The sequence below is a fragment of the Anoplophora glabripennis genome, unplaced genomic scaffold (assembly GCF_000390285.2).
Source record: "Anoplophora glabripennis isolate ALB-LARVAE unplaced genomic scaffold, Agla_2.0 scaffold247, whole genome shotgun sequence".
NCBI classification, from domain to species: Eukaryota; Metazoa; Arthropoda; class Insecta; order Coleoptera; family Cerambycidae; genus Anoplophora; species Anoplophora glabripennis.
The window spans coordinates 34,865-60,550 of record NW_019416598.1 but is presented as its reverse complement, the minus strand read 5'-3'; the positions used below and the strand labels follow the sequence as shown (position 1 = coordinate 60,550).

At 32.6% G+C, this 25,686-nt stretch overlaps 1 protein-coding gene across 3 annotated transcripts in view; it reads left to right on the top strand.

The window, feature by feature from the left end:
• Positions 1-24,613, top strand: part of LOC108906631 (D-beta-hydroxybutyrate dehydrogenase, mitochondrial) — an 82,170-nt gene extending 57,557 nt beyond the window's left edge. For all 3 annotated transcript variants that reach the window (XM_023455047.1, XM_023455045.1, XM_023455046.1), the window contains one exon: positions 24,053-24,613. In XM_023455047.1, the coding sequence (XP_023310815.1) occupies positions 24,053-24,208 (156 nt within the window). In that variant the 3' untranslated portion in view covers positions 24,209-24,613. The remainder of the gene's footprint in view (positions 1-24,052) is intronic.
• The last annotated feature ends 1,073 nt before the right edge of the window (positions 24,614-25,686 follow it).

Sequence of the window (25,686 nt, the reverse complement as noted above, 5' to 3'; positions counted from 1 at the left end):
TTTTACGCGAAAAATTATACCTATTCTGAATCTTTTACACTAAATTAATCAGAAAGCTCGAATATTGTCGAGTTTATCACACTAAGGATATCTCTGCGTCAGCATTTTACGAGCATACCAAAGTGTCGAAGCTAGCAGCTGCAAAATGTCCGCTTCAGTGCATTTCCGACTAACGACGGGCTGCCAGAAGGACGTAATCAATATCAGATTAAGTAATTCTCAGGAAACCGTTCGACCGAAATGGGGAAATGATACGAGAGTGTAAACAGAGAGGAAAAATAATTTTAGCAAATGCCTATTGAAATGTTTTATTTGATTGGAGCAAAGTTTAAGAAATATTTAACATTTTTAACGTTTTATGCTCTATTTGGTTTTATAAAATATACAAAATCCATACTCACGCTGATTATTATTAAATCGCAGGGTTCCTGAGCTGACGTTCGCACACGGTTGATGTGGGCTCTGCAGGACGGTCTAGTGTATAGTCCGGTCTGGTTCTAGAAATTTTGCGTTTGTGAAACGTGCTCCGTTGTTGATTGAGGGCATTCCCAAGGGGTTGGAATTCGGAAAAGTATATTTTGGTTATTATTGAAAGTGTGGTGAAGCCGTCGTTGTCTGCGGCAGCATCGTCTGATAAGTCTGAGACGGTTTGGCGGCAATCTGAAATTTTCCAAACATCGGTGAAAAAATGTTACTGGAACTGCGCCTTGGACGGGATGTTTTTGAAAGATTGATGAAAAATTTGGAAACATGGGTGAAAATTGATCAGCGGGTTTCAGAATTTTCAGTTTCTTTGATTTCACAATTCTCTTAACATTTTAAACTACATTGTTCAATGAAAATTGTTCATTTTCACGACCTCTGTTACTCCTTTGAGGGAACGCTCTTAATTCAGAAACACCCACAGCTGTTATACAACTATTTTCCACAAACTAGATATTTTCATTGCCACCTCAAACTATCCCGGGCAATATATTCAATTTGCCGGTCTGAATGGAACCGTTCGAGCGTAAACTTCCCATTATAATTGAAGGTGATGCGCCACAGCTATTAAGCCAAAGTGCCCGTTTGCAGCCGCAAAGCTAGCCGGCTTTCAAAAAGCCCCCAAACTGAAGGAACGTGTATGAAATGGCACTTCGCTGCAAATAAAACCATGCCGAGTGGTTCTTGGAATAGACGAGAGCTGACGCTTGCAGCCAGCTCATTCAATCTCCGTCAATGGGAAATGTACTCCGCGGTAATGTCGTCGTGGGTAATATACGGATTTTGTAGGCGTCAGGGGGACTGATGTGCGAAAATGTCGCATCTGCGTTAAAGGATAAGCAGGAGATCAAAAACAAATCATTTACAGCATTATTAATACACTGTAAAAAGATCGGTGTGGTTGAAAACAATAGAGGTACGGAGTGAATTCATTGGGTGAAATTATTGAGCACATTTTCACTCAATATTGAGCATTTTTACAATTTTACTCATTTGTGATGATATTTGAACTAGAAGAGAGTATTTTCACTCAAATATAGGTACCCGTTAAATAAATTCTCCAGATAAACTCGTATTTGGTGCACTTGTAGCTAAATCGGAGTAAATGTCCTCATTATTAAGTGACCCCCATTAGATTCTATGATTGTCGTGCGTTGTCTTTGTCTATTCCCATCGTCCGCATTAGATCATCCCGTGGCGTGGTATATAGCATATAAGCAACAATGTTATTCAAATTGTTTATAAGCAAAAACCCCCGGTTTTTTAATGCACAATTTGAGAATGTTAATGTCAAAAAACGGTGATATTTTTTAATAGGCCGCTTAATTGCGTCTTTAAGATTACAATGACACTTTCAGAATCGTGTTTGATTGAAAATTAACGCCTGTACAGAGGCTTAAAATTCATAACTTTTGGAGCCTCCGCTATAAACAAATAGAATTGTGCGAAAACTATTGCACCTACAGCGTTCACTTTTGGTACACTTTTAAAGTATGACAAAACCCTCAACTTGTTATTGGTTTTATAAAATTTTAACAATAAATGCGATAGTTATAAACAAATGAAAAAATGGGCACTTTTCTTGTTTTTTTGTAATAACTTTTTTGTTTATTAACCGATTTTAATTTAACCAGTCTCATTTTGTAGATAATTTTACTCCCTACAAGCTGTCTGGGAACCATTTTTCGCTAAAANAACTCGTATTTGGTGCACTTGTAGCTAAATCGGAGTAAATGTCCTCATTATTAAGTGACCCCCATTAGATTCTATGATTGTCGTGCGTTGTCTTTGTCTATTTCCATCGTCCGCATTAGATCATCCCGTGGCGTGGTATATGGCGTATAATGCTGGACAAGTGTGATAGGCGAGCGGTGCACCCCTAAAAAGATATAGCGATTAGAAAAGGTTTCATTCTGGCCCCCCTCCGTGGTCGGTCCACTCGTTTTTTGTGCGTCTTTTTAGGGTGCACTGCTCGCCTATAATATACCTAATACAATAATAAATACTTTAGCCAAATTGACATACAGGTATATTAATAATAAGAAACATATAAACATGATTCTAATTTGTGCTTACTACTTCTAAGCTATAAATTTTCTCAATCAAATTTTTTGATATCTTAAACGAAATTAGCGCTGTATCTACAGAGAAAATAAGAAATAGGAATATGGATATACCTATTAATTTTTAATGATACTTATAGGATCATTTTCTGAATTGTCACAGTTTCAGCTTAAAATTTTTTATCATAAGGTTAAGGATGACATGTAGATACTCTGTATATATTACACAAACAAATGTTTTGTGTATTTTGACTGATATGGTGCATTATTGAGTTTTAAAAACAAAATCAGCTAATGCCTCTAATCATTTCTTTGTAGAGAACACCCTGTATATGTTGACTCAATTTAAACAACATTTTGCTATATTTGAACAAACGCGGAACTTTTTAATAGGACTGGCTTTTTTTCTGAAAATTATAATTAAAAGGTTTTTCCTCTTTCTATATTCCTCATACTATTTCATTTTGATATACTTGTAAACAGATAGCTGTTAAACATAAACACGTACATACAAAAACATCTGTATTTAGTAAATTTACCATTAAAACCACTCTCATTTGTTGAGGTAAAAGTAGTGTTTTTCATGAAATTTCTGTTTGTAGCAACAAAAAAAAAACAATTCAAATTTGAATGTTGATGTGACGGATACAATTTAGGTAAATTATTACATTTTTCGTTGTAAAATTTTATTCTGAATGCATATAACATATTTGTCACTTATTTTTGACAGTTCTTTTGTAAAATATTGGAAAACGAAAACAGAGAAACACAAACAATAGTTCGAACAAATAACAAAATTATAGAAAGAGTAATGAATATTAACAGAACAAAAAAAATATAAATTATTTTAATAATAATTGCTCTATGTGAGTCCCATTCCTCTGGATGCATAATTCATGTCTTTTTCTTATTGATGCGATCACATTTTCTAATACGTCGGGATTATTATTGATATTCTCAATTTCGGTCACTATTCTTTCAATTAATTGATTTACATCTTCTACTCTGTTAGTATATACTTTATTTTTTAAATAACCCCTCAAGAAAATATCCAGCGGACTAAGATCTGGACTACGGGAAGGCCACAATGTGGTGCCTCGCCTACCAATCCACTCCGTGAAATTGTTATTTAAAAAGTTGGTAACTTCTCTAGTATTATGACATGGAGCTCCGTCTTGTTGCCAGATTATTACCCTCAGGTGGATTAATGGAATTTCTGAGAGAAAGTTGTCTATTTCGTATTGTAGAAACTCTTGTTCTTCCTGTTAGGTTTCCATGAAAAATAATAAAAAATATCCGCGTGTTGAGGATCCCACACCAGACATTTACCGTCTTTCCTGAAACTAAATTTTGTTCACAAATTTCCATGAGACTATATACAGCTATTTTTCCTATTAAATACGCCAGCTATTGTGAATGTTGCCTCATCCGTCCAAAAAATATTTTTGGAAATACGTGGGTCATTGTTATATTTATCCATCATTTCCTGGCAAAATTTAGTCTTTGATTGTCATCATTTAATGTTAATTTTTGGACTGGCATTACTTTAAATGAACAACCTAGGTTTTTCTTGATTATTATTATTATTAATAATATTTCTAGCCCGCTTTTTGTCTTTCAATGTATGGAAATATCTGAACTTACGTGTCATATTCAAGAAAGTTTTTCTTGACGAGGTGTTCCTGTCAGGATATTTGTTTCGGTAATCTCTGACAGCGACGCTAGCATTATTGTTGTTATTTAAATATACTTCGACAATATTATTACGTTCTTCTTTGGTATAATACATATTTCCCACTTTAATTTACCGAAAATTAATTTACAGCTACTGTTTATTGTTATTTCAATTATCATAAACGTCAAAATAGTTATTGGAAACATAATAACAATAACAGCATGGCAATCTTATGCGATTAAATGCAAATATTTCAAAATTTGTCAAAAATAAGTGCCATATATGTTATACATATTATTTTGTTCAGAATAAAATTTTACATCTAAAAATATAATAATTTCCAGGGTGTTCCTTTAAAAAAATAATAAGTTGTATCTGTCACATCGAGATTTAAATTTGAATTATTTTTTTGTACCACTACAACTTTTATTTCAACAAAATTTTTGTATCTGCAAAACTAACCAAGGTACGTGGGGTGGGAAAGTTAAGTGGGACACCCTGTACACATACATTTAATTTGTAACTTTAGAATTTAGTGTACTATCGTTATTGAAACGCCCTGTACATCATTAATCGTAGCTATTTTAATTTACGTCCTCGCATTGCAAATGGCGATTAAATTGAACCCAGTAAAATTTTAAGGCTAAACCTCGTTTTCTGCTTGACTGCTTAATGATGTAGATTAACTGGAACATTTTTTTTCTTAACGGGCGTATGTATTCAACCTTTGTTACCCAATTAAGGGGGTACAGGGTTATTAATCTCTGCCAGTTTAATTATTTACTCCATGTTTTGCCCCGGAATAGTGTCAGAAACAATGGATTTCCCTGTAAAGGGCTCTTTTTTGAATAAAGATATTTGTAAATGGAGAACTGTAATGATTAGTTAGATCTCTATAGATGTAAGAGAATCGTTTTAAAACCATAGTCAGTTACGGGTACTTTTCTATTACTTTTCTCGAGTTATATGTCTGCTGTCATAATATCATTTATCTTTCTTACGTCAACTTCTTCATGAAAGGGCTTTGAAAAAAATTAACCATAATTTAAAGCTGCTCCTTTCACGCCACTGCGCGGTTGTCCAGAACACGTAATTAAATTAAATTAAAGACAAATAGTTGTAAATTTTGTACATTAAAAATGTTTAAAGTTATGAACACGAATCAAACATTTTGCCTTTGAGTTAAATTTTTTCAGGAGATATGTTCAGTTTATGTGAACCTTAATAGTTTTGCCTCATCATCTACATCTCTTGAAGGCTTAATGATTTGCATTGAACAAACAATCCCTTGTGACAAAGTAAACAAGTATTTACTGCGACAATCCAGACATGGTTTCCATCATGTTTCAGTTAACACTTTGGTAATAAATCTCCTGCCTTACATGACTACACTTTAATACTCGTGTTCACATTTTGCACCGAGACCTTAATTAATATAAGCGTAATAACGCTATTAATTCCACACGTGCTGCAGTCGTTTCACCAGAGCCAAGGCAAAAAATTAACGAGCAATCCGTGTCATACAGCAAAAGTACTAAAAATAACTTATTTGGGACATTATAAGACGTAGAGCTATAAAAGAGCCAATAAAAACAGCTGAAAAAGTTTAAAAATAAGATGCAAAGGTGAAGATGATGATGATAAACATCGTGATTCAGATAATAGTGAAGACGATAATAACGATGATGATAATTATGGTGATAATCCTGCTGCTGCTTAAATATTTAAATGACATTGGGGGTTGAGTAATATTTCTTTTGAAAGCTCTTACAATTCTCTTTACAACAGACTTTAAATTTTATAATTCCGCCCAATACTTATTAAGAATTTTGTATGTACAAACAATTAGTAACGGTAAAAATGTCAGTCATTCGAGTTAAGTACGCCAATGGTATAAATCTAGTATTTCTTGCGTTACATTGGTTTTTGGCGATTTGTTATCACTTTCGTAAAAAAAACACAATTGTAAAAAACAGAAATGAATTCTATACACACACAATGAACGTAAAATTAGTGGATTCCAAATTATTTTCTAGTATTGTTTGGAAGCGTTGGTTGGTAGTTTATTTAATTATTGTGTTTTTGAAAATTAAATACTATGGTTTATTCCATTGCGGAAAGGGTAGATATTATTTCGCTTTATTTTATGAACAATAAATGTGCGAATAGAACAGGTCAGCTATTTAATGAACAACATCAAGATCGACATATCAGGACGAAGTATGTTCTAGAGTTAGTAAAAAGAGACGGGGAACGTAGCCAATAAAAAACGAGAAATTGAAAAACCTATAGTTAATGAAGCTAGTGAAGTTGCAGTTTTGGGACAAGTTCATCTTGATCCTACATTCTCTTGATCCTTTGATTTCTTTTTGTGGGGATACCTAAAAAGTAAAATCTATAAAATACAACCAGCGTCGCTGGAAGATTTACGTCAAATAATCGTCGACGAATGCCGTCGAATCACTCCGGAAATGCTTCGGAATGTGCGCGAACGTTTCGAACAAAATCTTTATTCTTGTATGCAAGCGGGCGGTCATCAGTTTGAATATTTAATCAACTAAGTAGTAAGTAAGCAACTAAACATAATTTAAATTATGAAATGTAAATTTTTTCAAAGTATTGGGCGAAATTATAAAATTTAAANTCTAGTATTATTTGGAAGCGTTGGTTGGTAGTTTATTTAATTATTGTGTTTTTGAAAATTAAATACTATGGTTTATTCCATTGCGGAAAGGGTAGATATTATTTCGCTTTATTTTATGAACAATAAATGTGCGAATAGAACAGGTCAGCTATTTAATGAACAACATCAAGATCGACATATCAGGACGAAGTATGTTCTAGAGTTAGTAAAAAGAGACGGGGAACGTAGCCAATAAAAAACGAGAAATTGAAAAACCTATAGTTAATGAAGCTAGTGAAGTTGCAGTTTTGGGACAAGTTCATCTTGATCCTACATTCTCTTGATCCTTTGATTTCTTTTTGTGGGGATACCTAAAAAGTAAAATCTATAAAATACAACCAGCGTCGCTGGAAGATTTACGTCAAATAATCGTCGACGAATGCCGTCGAATCACTCCGGAAATGCTTCGGAATGTGCGCGAACGTTTCGAACAAAATCTTTATTCTTGTATGCAAGCGGGCGGTCATCAGTTTGAATATTTAATCAACTAAGTAGTAAGTAAGCAACTAAACATAATTTAAATTATGAAATGTAAATTTTTTCAAAGTATTGGGCGAAATTATAAAATTTAAAGTATGTTGTAAAGAGAATTGTAAGAGCTTTCAAAAGAAATATTATTCAACCCCCAATGCCATTTAAATATTTTGGGGTGATGGTTACCCTTGCTTGGAGGTGAAAGTGGCGGAGTGACAAATACCAGCAAAGAATGTCCCCCTTTAATCTAAAATCAATGGTTTTGAGCGTTTTTCTACAATCTTGACGCAGTTCCTGAAAATGACAATGTTTCGTTTTCATTTGGCCAGCCTGTATATTAATATATTCGCTGGTAACTCCTGATATGTACCAGAGAAAACGTTACATATGTTTTATCCTGGATTTTTTCAACACTCTTTGCATTTTTTATTTTATCGTACTACTGACTGGGCGTATATTATTGGCACCGGATATATTTTTTTGTACATCATCCATTATATCAAATTGTTCAATTAGGGATAGTCCATGTGATTCCAATTTACGGAATTACGGAACTTGGGGTTCTCTAGTTTGTTTAATGGAATATTGCTTGAAAGAAAGGCGTCTGTAAGTTCATAGAAAAATACAGAGTCTTCAAAGCTGGAAGAGGGGCGGCTCTTCAAATCTTTTGTCACTTTAGTTTTGTAACAAGAATTCATAATGCGTTCACGCACAGTACAAAACAGGTCATTTCCTTTAATACGTATGACTCGGCAACCTTCGATAAATGTAAATTATGTTACTATTTATAAATAGTTATTTAAATACACACGGCAAATACAAGGTATCGACGCGACACCAACTACTACAAGGTTCCGTAAATAACTGAACAGTTCAACACGCGAGTCAGCTGTGAAGGCCATTGACCCCCGTGCCGGCTCTGTTAGACGCTGCAGGTGCACTAAGCCTAATGATGATCATGAATAATTTAAACATAAAGTTAAAATATCAGGTATATTTTGCAAGAAAAAACATTACCTATATATGAAAATAACCGTAATATGACATAACAAGTGAGTCGCTTGATGATAATAATAAGGCGCTGTATTTCTCTATAGGAAAAAACTGACATTGATCATGACCTGCTTTATAATTGTATGCGAGCAACCAAGCTTCGCATTTTCCAAGGAACTTCTAATAAGATTTAACTTTCTGTTTCGCTCCAATGCCTCCTTTCTGTGATGCCAATTTAATACTGCCTCGAGATATTTTCCGAAACTTTTCATTTTACTTTTATAAATGGCATGGAAAAAGGAAAAATGTATATATTTCTATGTAAATTATATGAATATTTTATTACACATTGTCGAAAAGTGTACAAAGCTAGTGCAGGTTTATTAGTAAAATAAATTGTTCTTTACAAGAAACAAATATTTTATTATTGATTATCACTAAACATCCATTTCTTTTTAATTTAGCTGTTTTCTCTTGGCAAAATTTGCATTATAGAAGCTATTAAATCGGGAATAAAAGGATTTTTCTATTCAGAGTTGCTGAACAGTTTGAGGAACTTGGAACAAAGAAAAGTTTAGGTGCTGAAATATTGATTAAGTTCTGTTTAACGAAGAAGTATTTACTTTAAATAGTACCTACTTCCAGAATAATTCGGAAAGTTTAAGTATCTTCAAACCTTATGAAGGAATATATTGGAAGTTTATAAAGATAATTTACTCACGAAATGAAATTATAACACCGTACATATTGGCGACATAAAAAAAATTCTGTAATGGGTAATAGATCATATGTATTATGACATGGGAAACTACAGGGATAGAAAACCGTATTGAATTATTTGCTCTTACAACATAAAGTTCAAAAAATGCTCCTTTCAATAAGACGATTTTATGAAAATATAGATGATTGAGACAGCTTATGGCTTTATGTTCCTCGTAAAGTTTTAAATGTACTGAAATATAGAGTATTTTCCAGAATTCTGTTTCTATATTTGAATAAACGATTCTAGGCATAAAAATTTTAAAAAATGTTTGAACATTCCTAAGCATACCACGGCTATTTCCAATTTGGGCGGTAAACAAACTGTTCTCTCGGTGTAGTTTGAGTCTTTACTATCTGTTCGTCGGATCAGAAACTCTCCTTATTCACTTTTAATTCCTTCGATTACAAATCCGACATTTATGAGGTCTTGCAGTCGAATGCGGATTAATAAAATTCCATTTCAAATTTCGATTACGATCCACGTGATTCTGGCAGTGGTCCATTAGGATACCGATAAGTTGAGGGGGAGCGCAAATGCTTATTGATCACATCTGTGACCTTAATATGGTTTTAACGATGCCTGTACTTAGCTCTTTCTTCCAGATCATATCAGAAGAAAGTACTGAATGGCGTTTTACTGGCTTTTGTAGGTACCTCCATTTTTCCGAGGATATGTTTTTCTTAGCACAACAAAAGGCGTTGTAGTCTCAGTTGTAGCATCTGACTGATTAGAAGATTAATGGAACTAGATTTATAGGTCTACTGCCTTTCGCTATGTTTTCCTTTATGGCCTTCTAGTTTAGGTGTAAAAACATTTACATATTTTTAATAAATCTCGTAAATACAGTGTGTCTCTGGATGACGTACAGCACTCTTATAAACTTTTTATTGTTGATTTTTCGAGAAAAAGTTATTTTTGATAAAATGTTTTTCTTATCTTGGGAAGCTATGTGCTGTAATCAAATATGTAATAGAATATACAGGGCGTCATAAAAATTTCAAAATGTGAAGTTTTCCATAAGCAAAGTTAATTTTTGTTTTCACTGTGTATTTAACTTTTACTTAACAATCATTGGTTAGTAAAATAGTCGTTGAAAAAGGGACATTCTTTAGGTAAATTCGAGACTGTATACTCATTTTAAAGTTAAATTCATCTAAAATCTTCGAATGACCTCTGACTGTACTGGATTCGCCATTATGCAGAAACGTGCGTGTTGTTTTTTGTAAAAAAGATTATAAATATACATGGTGGGCCACCAGTAACGCGTCGGTCGCTAGTGACCAAACGGCAAATGTTACAGAAACCTGTTTAGGTGGGTATGTGTAGGTTGATTACGACTACATTTTAAAAATATTTTGAGATATACAGGGTGTCCAGGAAAAGCGTACCATATCAAAGTTATGTTTTTTTAAATGGAACACCCTGTATTTTACTGCATTTTTGAAAGCACCGTAAAAAAATAGGTGAACTTTATTAAAGGTTCTGCATACCTAGGACTTACAGTTTGTGAGATATTTCAATTTTAGTGAAAATGCAGGCATAGCGTAGAAATTTAATATTAGCAATAAAAAAATAATTTTAAGGAAGCAGCTTTGGAGGGTCTATTTTAGATCCTTGAAGTTATAAATTGTTATATTTGTCGTCACTTAGTATTATACAGGGTGTTCAAAAAACTGCTGAATACTTCTCTCAACTTTAAACAGCAATAACTTGGTTATTTTAAATGGAACACCCAGTATATTTTTACTTTGGGAGTTGGGAAATTTAAAACTCTTTCAAACTGTGTATAGGTTCCCTATACCTATCTCTAACGGTATTGGAGATATTTGTGCCGTTTCGTTTTTTATCGATTTTTTTTGTAAGATGTATCCACGTGTCTCTATCGAGGTCTTTACTGAATTGGTTTGGGTTCTTCTTGATGACGTCTCTTTAAATATAAGGAGAAAATTGTGAATGCAAATAGATGGCGCACCTGCACATTTTTCATATTCAGTGAGAAATTATATAAATCGATAATTAAGTAATAAATGAGTAGGTAAGAATGGTCCATGTCAGTGGCTACCACAGGTGTCCAAACCTCTCGTAATGGACTTCTTTGTTTCGGGCTGTATAAAAATATATCTTGTACACAGTGTTCCACCTACTACTTGCGATGATATGAAGGAAAGGATTAGATATGCATTTGCCACAATCACCCCAAATATTCTAAGGAATGTGAGAATATCATTTGAAGATAGAATAAGATGCTGTATTCAAGAGAATGGTTATCAATTCGAACATCTATTAAAATTTTTCTTTGTTTCTTCTAAAAGTAAAATTTTCTTTAATAAATATTTTTCATGTTCATAAATAATTCAGTTACTTACTACAAACATATTTATACAAAATTAATAACTTTTTATAATTATTCGGCTTATAAAATAATATTTTTTATTAGAAAACTTTTTTGAATATTTTCATGATAATGATAAAAGGAACTTTTACTTTTAGAAATAACAAAGAAAAATTTTAATTGATGTTCAAATTGATAGCCATTCTCCTGAATACAGCATCTTTTCTATCTTCAAATGATGTTCTCACGTAAATGCATCTCTAATCGTTCTCTCCAATATCATCGCAAGTAATAGGTGGAATATTGTATACAAGATTTTTTATATAGCTCGCAACAAAGAAGTCAATTTCGGTGAGGCCTGTACACCTACGTGGCCACTGACATGTACCATTCCTACTTATCCATTTATTACTAAATTTTCGATATAAATATTTTCTCACTGAATATGAAAAATTTGCAGATGCGCCATCTAATTGCATCCTCATTTTTCTCAATATATTTAAAGAGACGTCATCAAGAATAACCTAAACCAATTCAGTAGACACGTGGATACATCTTACAAAAAAAATCGATAAAAAACGAAACGGCACAAATATCTCCAATACCAATACCTCCAAAGCTGCTTCCTTAAAATTATTTTTTTATTGCTAATATTAAATTTCTACGCTATGCCTGCATTTTCACTTAAATTGAAATATCTCACAAACTGTAAGTTCTAGGTATGCAGAACCTTTAATAAAGTTCATCTATTTTTTACGGTGCTTTCAAAAATGCAGTAAAATACAGGGTGTTTCCATTTAAAAAACATAACTTTGATATGGTATGCTTTTCCTGGACACCCTGTATATCTCAAAATATTTTTAAAATGTAGCCGTAATCAACCTACACATACCCACCTAAACAGGTTTCTGTAACATTTGCCGTTTGGTCACTAGCGACCGAGGCGTTACTGGTGGCCCACCCTGTATAAGTATATGGAGAACATGTGAATATTAGACAAGACTCTCCTCTTTCCTTTTGACAGTAATTGAAACTCTTCGGAATAAACTTTCCTACGTTTCAAAAACCCTTATCATGTCACAATTATCTCCTAATTTGATTATTTAGCTTTGACCTATTATTCCATTATTCCAACCAAGGGCTATCAGCCAGGGCGATTATCTCCCTTTGACCTTCCACTTCCACGTCAAAGAGGGACCCTCGTAGCAGCTTCGATAGGGCTTGGCAAATGGTAATTAGAACGGCGATGTCTACCTAGAAGGGAACAATCAGAGACTTTTAACTTAAATGAAAGGGGAAGAAAAATTAACCGTTTAAATACGCTGTTATCACTTTTGTTGTTTTGTCCCCAGTCGAAGAGTATGTTTCATTAGAAGGAAAAATTAACAATGTCAGTATATCTGGTTATTTTGATGAATTATGACCACTAAGAAATGTCTATGTCGAAGAAAGTAGATTGTAGAATTTCCAGGTGGGACAGCTCCATAGGTATTAAAACGTGTAATAACCTTGTTACCACCTGAAATATGTGAAATTCCTAACCGGATCGGACTGTGGGATATTCCAATTAGTGTCAGAGCAATGTTCCGGTCGAAATATTTGACACCTACGTGAATTATTGGATATTATAACACGTCTGCTGACGGAAGTTTTTGTCCGGACCCCGGAAATATGTTGAATCGTAAAACCTGTAATTAAAACTGGAAATGAATTGGTTTCCACGGGCGTTGTTTGAAATAAAGAACACTGAATATTTTCTGCGCTTGCGAGTAATGGTTTAGCGAGATAATATCGGATAGCACTTTTCTGTAAAATCTAAAAACATACAAAATAAAAAGGCTGACTTAGAGACTAGACTAAGGTTAGTTTTACGCCAGCCCTCACAAGATTTGTGTAAATCGCTTTAAAGGACTGAAAATACCGAAAAATCGTAAAAAGTTAACTAACAAGCCTCAAATAAACAATATTTTGGGAAAAAATATTTGGACCGGATAAAACATTAATGTCATTTATTTTTATGTGATCGTGACATTGTGAATAGGTAAGGCTCGTGGCTTTTTTACTAGGTGGGGAAGAAAGAAAGAAAAGAAAAAGCGCTGCAAGCAAAAATTTTTAAATTTGCAAGGTCAAACGACTAAATACATCTGGAAATTTTGCAGTTGCATTTACAATATTATAGAAAAACTCATGTTCACGAGAAGGATTTTCATTCAGACTTTATAAAAAATAATACGGAACTATTTGGATATTTTATTAATCCGCTCTCAAATAATAAATAGGAATAAATTTCTACGTTATTTTTTTTGGAGATCTTCGCCAATAGAACTACTATAACGGTAAATTAAAAAATTATTTTATTGAAAATTTTACACCTGTCATTTTAAACCAATTACATACCGTAATTTCGACAGTTGCCCATGGCAACCTTCAAATTTTTCGGAAATTTTTTTCCTCCTGCCAAGCTAGGCAAACAAAATTAATGAGTGGAAATTTTTTTTTGACAGCTATCATATGGTTCAAAAATCAGTACCTATCCAGAATTTTGCTTTGTAATGTTTTTATTTAATTTAAAATAATAAATAGATACAAATAATAATTATTTACCAAATGTTTGTTCCGAGATTTCTTTTATTAACGCTAAATGTTTTTGAAATTCTGGCTGGAACTCTTCTCTTCGCAACGGAGAGTAACGAGTAACTATTACCTTTATTTTTCATTTCCATCAGATGTCTGTGTTTCCATAAAATGAAATTTTGTTCTGCTGAGCTCTGGTTTTACGTAAAAAAGATGGGATATCTCCCTCCAAAATCTTTTGAATAGCTGCGAAAAGGTTTTCTGATGCGGACTGATTCCATTTTATTTCAGTAAATATGACAAATACTTTAAATTTTTATGAGACATAAGAATGTCGCCTATTTTGGTGCAAGAATTACATATACTATAAGGTTTTAAATTATTATTTTTTTTTGTTCACTGCCATGATTTAATTGTAAACAATTAGAAGCTAGAGAAAATGACTGTCAACGTGACGTATAGCGAAGACGATTTTGACATCACAAGCCTAAGCCTACTTGATTGCAGTTATGATTTTTTAAGAATCATTAATATATTGCCATAGACATCGGTTTTCCACAAAAACTTACTTTCCTTCTATTTTAGTAATACTAAGTGAATTATACTGCAAACATAAATATCTGAATTCAAAAATTAAATGCCTTTTTTATTACTAAAGTGAATGTAATGTGCTGTTTTTTATGTTTTTATAAGAATCATTGATAAACTGCCATAGACATCATTTTTCTAAAAAAACTTACTTTCCTTCTATTTTAGTAATACTAAGTGAATTGTGTTGCAAAGATAAATATTTAAAATCAAAAATTAAATGTCCCATTTATTACTAAAGTGAAATGAACGTGTTGTTTTATGTTTTCGGAAGTTTCATTATCAAAACGAGCCATATTTGAATTAAAAAACGCTTGATATGCGATTAAATTATGTGACGTTTAAGAAGAAAAAAATATGTCATGCGCCACAAAAAATGTCTACCTATCAAGCCAACTTTATTTTGGCGAAATATGTTTAAAAATTAAACATGTCAAATTTTTAAAATAAGTTTTTGTTGTAAAATTTTCTTACCCAATCCCCCACGTCCTTGAATTAATGTTTTTTCCTCAATCACGCATTTTTCTAGAAAATTTCCCTCGTCTGTGAAATTTTCAAAAAATCCGTTCCTTCGAAAAAATTTCCGGAAATAATTCAAGCACTAGGGAGATTATAAGTGATAATAATATGAGAACTTAAAAAATTGTATTTACAATAAAATTAAATAACAGAAAAAAAAACAAGTGGCATATTTACCTAATAATTAAAAAATATGAAAAAATATAAAAACAAATTTTCATAAGGTCGCCACCAGCTTTACGCTTGCCTCCATTTTTAACAAAATATTTTTAGAACATAGTGAATGTTTTTATAAAACAGGTCGTCCGACTTTTAAATTTACAAATTTACTTAATAATATCATCATAACGTTGAGGATCGGCACTAAGACTTTGCAATAATTCTTTTTAGGTCGTCACCACTGATAAGTTGTTTAAGCGCTTTTGTATCATTGTATTTCTAAGTCTTAATGTGCTTAAGACACAAAAAATTTCTTTCTATCGAGACACTTGTTGCAGGAATTGTTAAAACTGGGTAAAATAATTTGTTTGTTTCCGAAAATACCGTTTTAAATTCCTTGTATAATATTTCTATCGTTATTTGAACATCTAAATTACGAAATTTTGAGGAAACTGTTAAAGCAAAAAGAAATTAAATCATGTAAATTCCCAAAATGAGTAGGTACTTAATTAAGGGGAAATATATTTCGAAAATATTTCTAATTCGTCGCATCTTTTGCCCCGTTTTGGTAGTCCAGTAATATTTTTCAATTAATTAAAAATATTTTTATGTTTTTCTTCGTTTCTTTAATATATTCAATATTCAAACAATTATTTTATACTAGTAATTTGATTTTTGATAAATGTAATGAGTAATTGGAAATTAGTTTACCTAACTGTTTATTTAAGTTAATAGTAAAGTATTAGGTATTAAAATATATGGTGTGATAGCTAAATTTTACAGTGAGGTGCTTCATACGACGAGTCGCCACTGTGTAGTAGTACCGCCATCAAGCTTTGTTTTTTATAGAAAAACTTTCGACTCTCCACTTCTTGATCCTTTTAAAAGTTGATTTAATTCCTGGTACTACCAATCTTCGATTTAGTTCCGCAGTCGAAAATGGAGCTGCATCTTTCAGAAGCACTATTTTTCTAATCAGATCATTCCTGGTCTTTTATTGACGTCTGAAAATGTAAACTCTATAAACAACGACACCGGTCGCCTTTTTTTTCAAGTAAATTGTTATTTCAGTTTATTACTGCCAGTAACTATTGAAAGCTTACAGTTACCAAAACCATCTCAATCTAAGCCCGAGGGAAGGTCTCGATGAACGTATTAGTTTAAGTAGGTATATGAAATTATTATTCAGAAACCTCTACCAACTAATCGATCCGCCTGCCGCACCTGTGCCCCAAGTTTCGTTTTCCTTTTAAGTGCCCGATTAATTTCCAAAATCCCTCTCGCAACAAATAGGTTAATGCTTCCCTTTGTTTGCACCCAATTATTCAAGAAAGACAGGCCTCGGTTTATAAAATTTGTTTGGGGGCGGGAACGGGAGAGAATTGTAAAGTTCGTTCCAATTTAATCCAAGGAATCCTCGGAGAACAATGATATATTGCGGTGTTTTCTGTAGCACCTATTCCCGTTTGGTATTTCAGCTTTGCCCTAGACGGTATTGCGGATACAGATCGATTACCCGCAAGTTTTTATTCTCTACAGTCTTCGTTCAAGGCGAGGAATAACACTGACAGTGTCTATAATACGCTTGGGCACTGCATCAAATGACTAAGCAACAATGTAATAAACAACCCAAATACACGATAATTAACAGTTACTTTCTAATCATCAACGACGCCGACGAACAACAGACCATAAATCAGTTGAATATTTCGATCTTTAGACATAAATTATATCTCATATTTTTGCATAAAATTAAACTTCTGGTTAGGCAAACTAAATTATAAAGTCCTCTGACTGATCGTTATTGCAGTGTGGGAGGAATACTCGATCAAATAAAATAGTTATTTATGATATAAGTGTTAAAAGTGACATTTTATTTTGTGAGTGGGGAATATTGCGGAATGATAACTTTTAACGAATATATCATACAATATTTCGAGGCGTTTGTATTTGAAGTCATCTATTTTGTTTTACAGAAAAACCCCAAATATTATGTAGAATAAGAATCCGAGTTTGCTTATTGCAAAAAACTATTGCTAAATTCATGGGAACAACAAACATACAAAAATAACGAAAAATGACCCGTTTTTCGACATATTTTTTCCTGTAACATTGAAAGTAAGCCTTAAATCAAAAAAGTTATTCTTTATTTTTTGTTTATTTGATGATTTTCTATAATGTTACAATAACTGCGGCAATTTTATACATTTATAAATATTGATGAAACTTTTTGAACAAATAGTAAAACATGTCAATTCTACCCTAAAAATTTTGCAACGATCGATCGAGTGGTTTTCGATTGACAGGATTGTTAATAATGAAAATTTAAAAAAAAATGTTTTTTGATTACATACTGGTCAAAAATTAATTAGAAATTTGTCTCAAAAAACGGTATGAATGGGGGTCGAAATCTGGTTTGGGTCATCAACTTTAATTTTAATTTAATTAAAAGTTGATGAACAGAACCATAGGCATAGAAAAAGCTGAATCGTGCTGGAACAATTGGATTTTGTTTTCTTCAATATCCGGAAGATTTCTAAAAAAAACAAAAAAAACTTAAAAAATTTCGAAAAAAATTTTTCCATCAGTTTAAACGTTATTTGCTGTAAAAGTGTGAGAAAATTTCAAAAAAATTTTGTTTTCCATTTTAATCATGATTCTGAGGTGTTTAATCTCAAAAAACGTGACAGTTTAATTTTTTTCAAAAGTTTGACGTTTTGCAACAAAGAAACGGTTCGCTAGATCGAGATGAAACTTCACAGGGTTCTTCTGGATTATCAAATGTAAAAGTCATGCTTAACATTAGTCATTTCGTAAATATTTCTAATTTAGCCGTCAATTTTCTAAAAAACAATAAATTACCATTTTTTCCTGTTTTTTAAAATTCGTGTAAAAGATGAAAAAAAATTATTTCCCGAAAAGTTGCGGTAGCTTGTTATAATAAATTTATTCCAGTTTTCGAAATTGCCCTTCAATTCTCTGTTCGACGATTTATTGCCGAGATATCGATGATTGAAGACAAAAGGATTTTCGATTGAAAGTTCGACATTTCGATGAAAAATGGTTGTATCGAAATTAAAAAAAAAAAAGGAAATTGTAGCTGAATAAACAAGCTATCTGGTCCATGCAATGGCTTAGCTGAAAAAAAAATTTCCAAGTCCGTGGACTCGGAAAAAAAGGAAATTTGCAAATTTTTTTGTCGCACTATTTATTAGAATTACATTGTAACCGTAGCTTCTAAAAAATTTCGAAAAAATCTAAAAACTAGAATCTTAGGGCTTCAAAATGCTTTTCTTTAATTCCCGATACGACCATTTTTCACCTAAATACAGTCTGTGAAAAATCATGGAAACATTTCGACCCTTTAATTTTTTTCATTAGTTTATAGCATTTTATTTTTAACACTAGTGTTACAAGTTTTTTTTACACTAATGTTAAAAGTGTTTCTTACACGTAGCATTATAATAGTCAATTTTTACTTCACTTATAAATGAATTAAAAATGTCTCTTTTTTCGGACACCTTATAGATATAATTCAAACTGATTCTTCTTTGGGACTCCCTATAGATTTACGACATTGTTTCCAATGTTAAAAACTGTTCATTGCCAGTAAATGGTTTTATGAAGTCAGCTGAATATTACAAACTTTAATTGGATTATAATTTTAATTATTAATACCTGCAACACCATGATTTAAATTTTACATTGCAACAATTTATTTCATTTGTAATAATTCTACGAATTATTTTCGAATACATTGCACTGTTTTTTCCTTTTCTGTAACATAATAATGTGTAATTTCTAAAGCCTGTGCTTCTAAAAGTTAACTAACAGTTTAGAAGCGAAGTAATGTTTTTATTTAATTCAAGATCCCTCCCGGGACCTCGAGAAAGAGCTGGCAGTAATTTTCTTCCCGCGCCAGTTTGCAAATTAGTATTTTGGTATTCTGCATAGCGTAGACTTTGCTCCGGATAGGGTTACGCCTCGTATCAGTAAAACTACAAGATTAGGTGGTGTTAGGTGTGCTTTTTATGCACAGCTGCGAATGCATTGTAGTTGTTATTTATAAAGCTTGGTAAGCGAGCTTAACTTCGAGTTCATTAAATGAGAAAAATGTAAGGAAAGGCCCGTAACGTTAGTTTTATTGTGACTTCCTGGCTTGGCAGTGATATTTTAAAGGGGTACATTGTAGATAGCTGATAGGGTCGTTTCCTTGTCCAGAGTGTGTTGTAAATAGCTAGCCGCTATTACTGGCCGTTGTTGGCACCGCCAACGCAACAACATAATAAGATTTTTAATATTTAACGTAATATTTTAACTTTATTTTGTAAATATTTTAAGTTTTTATAACATCTCATAGAATATCGCTTGTATTTATGAAAAAATCGTATTACTCATGTTTTAATAATACACTTAAAGGTGAGATATAGAAGAAGAAATATTGAAAATAATACGGAAGTTTTTATATGAATATTTGCAATTACATATTTGTTTGAAAAAAAAATGAATTTTTGGACCCTAAATACAAACCAAATGTCATTTCCCCCGAGTTTTCTTTTCCAAAATGATATATCTTTTGCGAAACGACATTTCAATTTCCTTCGGCTGATATGATGGAGCGTCTCATTTCATTTTTGTTGACATGGGCAATGAAAACATTCTGGATATTTTTCAATGTAATTTAACTCGGCTGCTAGCAAAATACATTCGATAGTCCACATAGGATAACATTTATACAGGGTGTCCCGCATAGGAACCGACACAGAGCAAGGGTGTCTAAAATATTGTAATTTAACCAAACTTACCTACTAAAAAATTAATATCTCTGCAACACTTTACCGCAGAAGAACCAAATTTGGTACATGATTACGTTTATTACAGGTTTTCTTTGACTATGATTTAGAGTTAATTGAAGCACTACAAGGTGTTCATTGGGGATGACTCACCCTTAAAATTGTACCGAACTTTTTTTCATTGACCAAATTGAGCAATAGTAAATATTAATTCACAGCCGAATTTAATTTTAAATTTCTTTTTACTTTTGTTAAATTTAAATAACTTTATGATTTTCAAGAAAAACCGTATTAACTGACAGAAGATTTTAACAGTATCCATTAGAAAATAATCAAAAAGTCAGTAGTATGCTTTATCTTTCAACTTTGACAATTGGCCAAATAAATTTTACTTTACTTCTCTCCCAATTCTACAAAAAAAAAAAACAAGTACATAGGTAGTTTTTAAATAAGCGAATATTGTATTAAGTAAAAAACACAAATAAATAATAAAAATACTACTAATATTAATATTTTTTAAACAACAATCAAAGGCAATTGTTGAAATAAAATAATTTTATTACTAACTGACAAGTTTGAAAGATAGATTAATTGCCTACTACTGACCTTTCGATTATTTTCTAATAAACACTGTTAAAATCTTGTTTCAGTTAATACGGTTTTTCTTAAAAACCAGTTTTTTTAAATTTAACAAGAGTAAAACAATTTTTAAATTAAATTCTGCTGTGAATTAATATTATTATTTTTCAATTCGCTCAATAATAAAAAAGTTCTGAACAATTTTAGGGGTGAGTCATCCCCAATAAACACCTTGTAGTGCTTCAATTAACTTTAAATCACAGTCAAAGAAGACCAGTAATAAACCTACATCATGTACCAAATATGGTTCCTCTGCGGTAAATTGTTACAGAGATAAAAATTGTTTCAAATGTTTTTAAACTCTAGTTTCAAAATTATTTTTAATTTAATTAATTAGAGGATTCCCAACTAATAAGTATAACTTATCCCGTGCATTAAGACATCGCAACTTTTATGGTTTTAAAATACCCGTCACCTTTATTAAACTCGCCTCGACTTCCCAAGCAACGCTAATGAATTTCCCAGACAATGGACGCTCGGCTAGGCCGCTGCGCTCTTATATCTCGACTGTTCAGCGCTCAAGACCTACTTTATTGCTGCATAAAAATTAGAGAGACCGCCGAGGAACAAGCGATAGCGAATACCGAGGCAAACACATCTTAACACAATTTTCCGGTCACGGGACACGAATCCTTGAACGAGAACAATCGGATCAAATCAGGGGGCTCTAAAAATCGCGCGGCATTGTCCTCTCGGTCACGTACAAGGATTTAAGCCCGTATTCCGTTTAGATGTGTATACGCGGCGGGATTGCTGCCAGTGCAGGGTTGTTCACATTGTTCTACCCTCATTATCTATTTTTACCCTTCGATCTAGGAACAAATGGTATTTACTAAAGTTTTAGGAAATTTTCATGCGATTACAAAGAAATTTATAAAATACAACAAGAACAGTTTACTTTTACAAGTCCCTAAGTGTAAATGGCGATGAAAGTGACGATGAAAACATTCCATTCGATATTAAAAAAGCGGTTACTACCGACAGTGATGAATTATTACCAATGAAATCCAGGAAAGGTGCGAAAATGCATACCAATTTTCAAAGAATTCTTCGAAAAGAAAAAAGTAATGATAACCCAAGAAAAAAGTGATATTTCAAAATTCCCGAAATTAATACCGTTTCTTAAAAAAAATCGGGATATAAACAAAGAAGTCGAATCATGATTATTTTGTCATGAAGGTAATTTCGACAATTTTTTTATTTTAACCGAATATGAAACATTCAAGTCAAAAACCTCGCGCGCGACGAGGGCGGCATTCACGCGCATGTGCGGGCCCGGCGCTCCTTTCCCCGCCTGCAGGCCGTTTATTAACGTTAACTTTTCCTACTGCTCTTACTACATGAACTATTAATGTAAAACTTTCTGAAAATTTAATATAAATATTGTAGTTGTTGAGAAATTTAATTTAGATTATGTGAAAAATATTTAACCAAAAAACAGCACACATCGTAGATCATTCATATTATTTAAAAACATTAAAATGTAGTAGGATCTCAGTTGTAGTTAATACTGCTTTTAAAAATAGCTGTCAAATAGAGAGCTATTATTGGAAATATAATTGCAATTTTCTTCATGTAACTTATATCAAAAATAAACTGAAAAACACAGCAGCTAACAAGAGCTGCTGTCCTTGTTTTCACTGTGGATTTATAAAAATATATTCATCTGGTATTTTTCTTGATAACGAACGTAAAATGGTTTAGAGAGGGAATATCGAGAACCTTCGGCCTTTGGATCGGTTCAAATTATTATCTTTGATCCCACTTCAAAACATCAAACATGTTTCCAATTATGTGCAAAACTTTATATCAGCAATATAAACGAAAACATATACGTGAAAGATCTGTAAATTTGTACTATATCCTTTGAGGTTTTTTAAATTTTAAAAAGGACATAAACCCAGATCCAGTTAACAATACCCCTTTCCCGTCTTCATGTCAATATCATTCACTGTCACATTCTATGGTATATCTTTTTTTATAAAAGAATATACAGGATGTTTTTAAATGAAGCAGCAAAAATGGTACCAGTGAATGTAGAGCCAAAAATAAGAGGATTGAAGTAAAAATACCTTATATGAAAGTTGCACCCCTGAGGCGATATACCCTCTTAAAGGAGGGGATTGAAATTCACATTTAATTTTTCTTCTTTAACATGAGGAATGTTAGAGACACGAAACTTGGAATGAGCATCCTACTAATAAAGAGACAACTTTTCAATATTTGTTCGATCATTGGCGTATTTTATAAAGGAGTGAAACAGTCAACCCTATTGCAATATTGCCACAACTCTTCACGCGAACCAATAGATTATTTGTAAACTATATCTTTCATTCGAGACCAAATAGAAAAATCAAGAGGATTGAAGTCCGGACTTCTGGATGGCCAAGCAAAAATGATTACATGGCCAATCCAGCGATTTGGAAAAACTGCATCTAAGTATGCACGTACTGGCCAAGAAAACTGCAGTGGAGCTCCGTCGTGCATAAACCACATGTCTCTTCTTAAATAAAGTGGAACTTCTTCAAGCCGTGGAAGCATTTTTTCTTGGCCACCCAGAAATCCGGACTTAAATCCTCTTCATTTTTCTACTTGGAAGAATCTATTGGTTCGTTTGAAAAGTTGTGGCAAAGAATACAAATCGCTGCCAACGAAGTCAAACGGAATCCCAATATGTTGTTTCAAACTCGAAGATCTCTCAGAAACTGTTGTGTAAAGTGTGTAAATGTCAACGGTGGATTCTTGGAACACCGACTTTAAATCATTATTACGATTTCATTTGTTTTATTGTTAATTGTTGTAATAACACGAAGAAACACTTGGTTTGTTTCGCTTTTAATTTCTCGTATTATCAAAATATAGTGTTCGTTAAATCGATTTTTCTCGAAAACGAATCGAGATACCGAAATGAAACAAGAGTACATAATTAATGGAAAAATGATTGCTCTTTCAGGTTTTGAATCAAGTTTCATGTTAGACATACAGGGTAAAAAGTTATTAACTAAATTTTCGGTAAAATTGGTCGTATGTGGCGCCCTCTATGAGCAACGCTGAATTTACAACACGCGCCTCATTCGTCGCATAAAAAAATATAGTTTCACAAATTTTCAAGTTCCTAACCTACATATTTTCAGAATAATCGCAAAAAAACGATTTAAAATTTTAACTTTGAACACCCTGTATTTCCGAAATTATCAACTTTCGGATAAGGCATGTTTGCGCCAATGGTCACCATTTCACGTGTAGTATCTTCAGCTTTCGATTTTCCCATTGTTAATGAATCATCCTGTATTTGTCTTTTCTTTTTGTTACAGGAATGTGACTTGTCTCCGGTGCTGAAAGCCCTAAACGATGCTGTGATTCGAACCTTCCCCCTGAAGAAGTACACCCCTGTCTCGAGGAAAGAAAAAATCCAAGCCTTCATCGCAGATCATTTACCTCGCTCTGTATATGACATCATTTACTCCTAAGTCCACGAAGATTAAGCAAAATTAGAGAGAAAGGAGAATATCCCATACCATCAACTGAAAATTATCAAAAGAGATAACACACAATTTGATACATGTATTATTATTTATACAAATAACCAAATTGCGTAAAATTTTCAAAGTTTTTTAAGTCCATGTCCATAAAATACACTTTCAATAAGATCAAAAACTGTTCCTTATATAACAAACAGCTTGATTTATTTTTTATGAAATTCTTCTTTCTCTGAATTTTGTTGACAAAGGAGGACCAAAAACCCAAAAATTTAATTCGTAGTATCTTTAGGCAAGGAAAGAAATGCAAATTAGTTTGATTTCATATTTTTTTTGTGAAATATATTTTAAATACATAAGCATTAACTACGCCGTATATTTTTTGGAAACTTTTTTATCCCATATAAAAATAAAACGTGTCGAAAAGCTTAAATTCTATTTATTATTAGGACTGTCAGAACTGAGCCGAGCGATATAAGCAACAAATTAAATTGTCTGCAGTAACCACCATAAAAACCAACGGATAATTACGCAACATCCGCAGATAACAAAGCAACAGTATACTAGCGTGACATGAACGTGAAAAGCATTTTGAGGCAGCTGTTCACGCATGTCTCGACTGACCTTGGCACGGCATTGAATTGCTGCTCTCACTAACAGCCTTATTTATTATCACTCCTTTCTATTGGCACAGGCATCATGACCTTTTAAATATATATCTTCTTTCCTTCTCTAATACAATTCCATAATGCAACTAGAAAATTTTACTCAACAAAAAACAGAAGACTAGTTGTAACATCACTAATAAGTGGGCATCCCTTCCCATTTTTATATACTACAAAGAATAAGCCGTTCTATGTATTAAAACTATACAATGTGATCTGTTTAGTAAAGACCATCATTTTAATAATAATATAGTGTTAGGAGTGGCGTCATTTAGACAGACAAACAGTAGATATATCAGCGTGACGTGATTGACATAATTTAAGTAGGTAAAACTGTTAGTTTTAAGTTTTAAGTATAACGCGACTTCTTTCTGCACTAACCAATAGAATAAATTAAATGTTAGGGAATCACTGAAGATAACTGGGGCTACCCACTAGCGTGACGTCACTTCTAGCACTCCATTAACAACAATAGGGTGTATTCGGCATGGTGTTCAATTTAATTTAACACTAACTATTAATTAAACATCACCAGAATGACAATTTTTCAATTGTCGTTAATTTCTATCTGTCAAAGTCTTTATTCATTATTATATTTATACTATATTCATATACGCTTGTACCAAGATACGTTAGGTTTATGTAATGTTCTTCTAATACGAATAAGGTACAGGGTGTTATATAAAATCTAGTCGCAGGTCAATAGTCATTCACCATTCCGCAGGAGCAATTTGCTTTACTTATATTACTACTAAATAGCAGTTTGCCAAGCAGTTTACAGTAAAATATTTCTTGTTGCACATT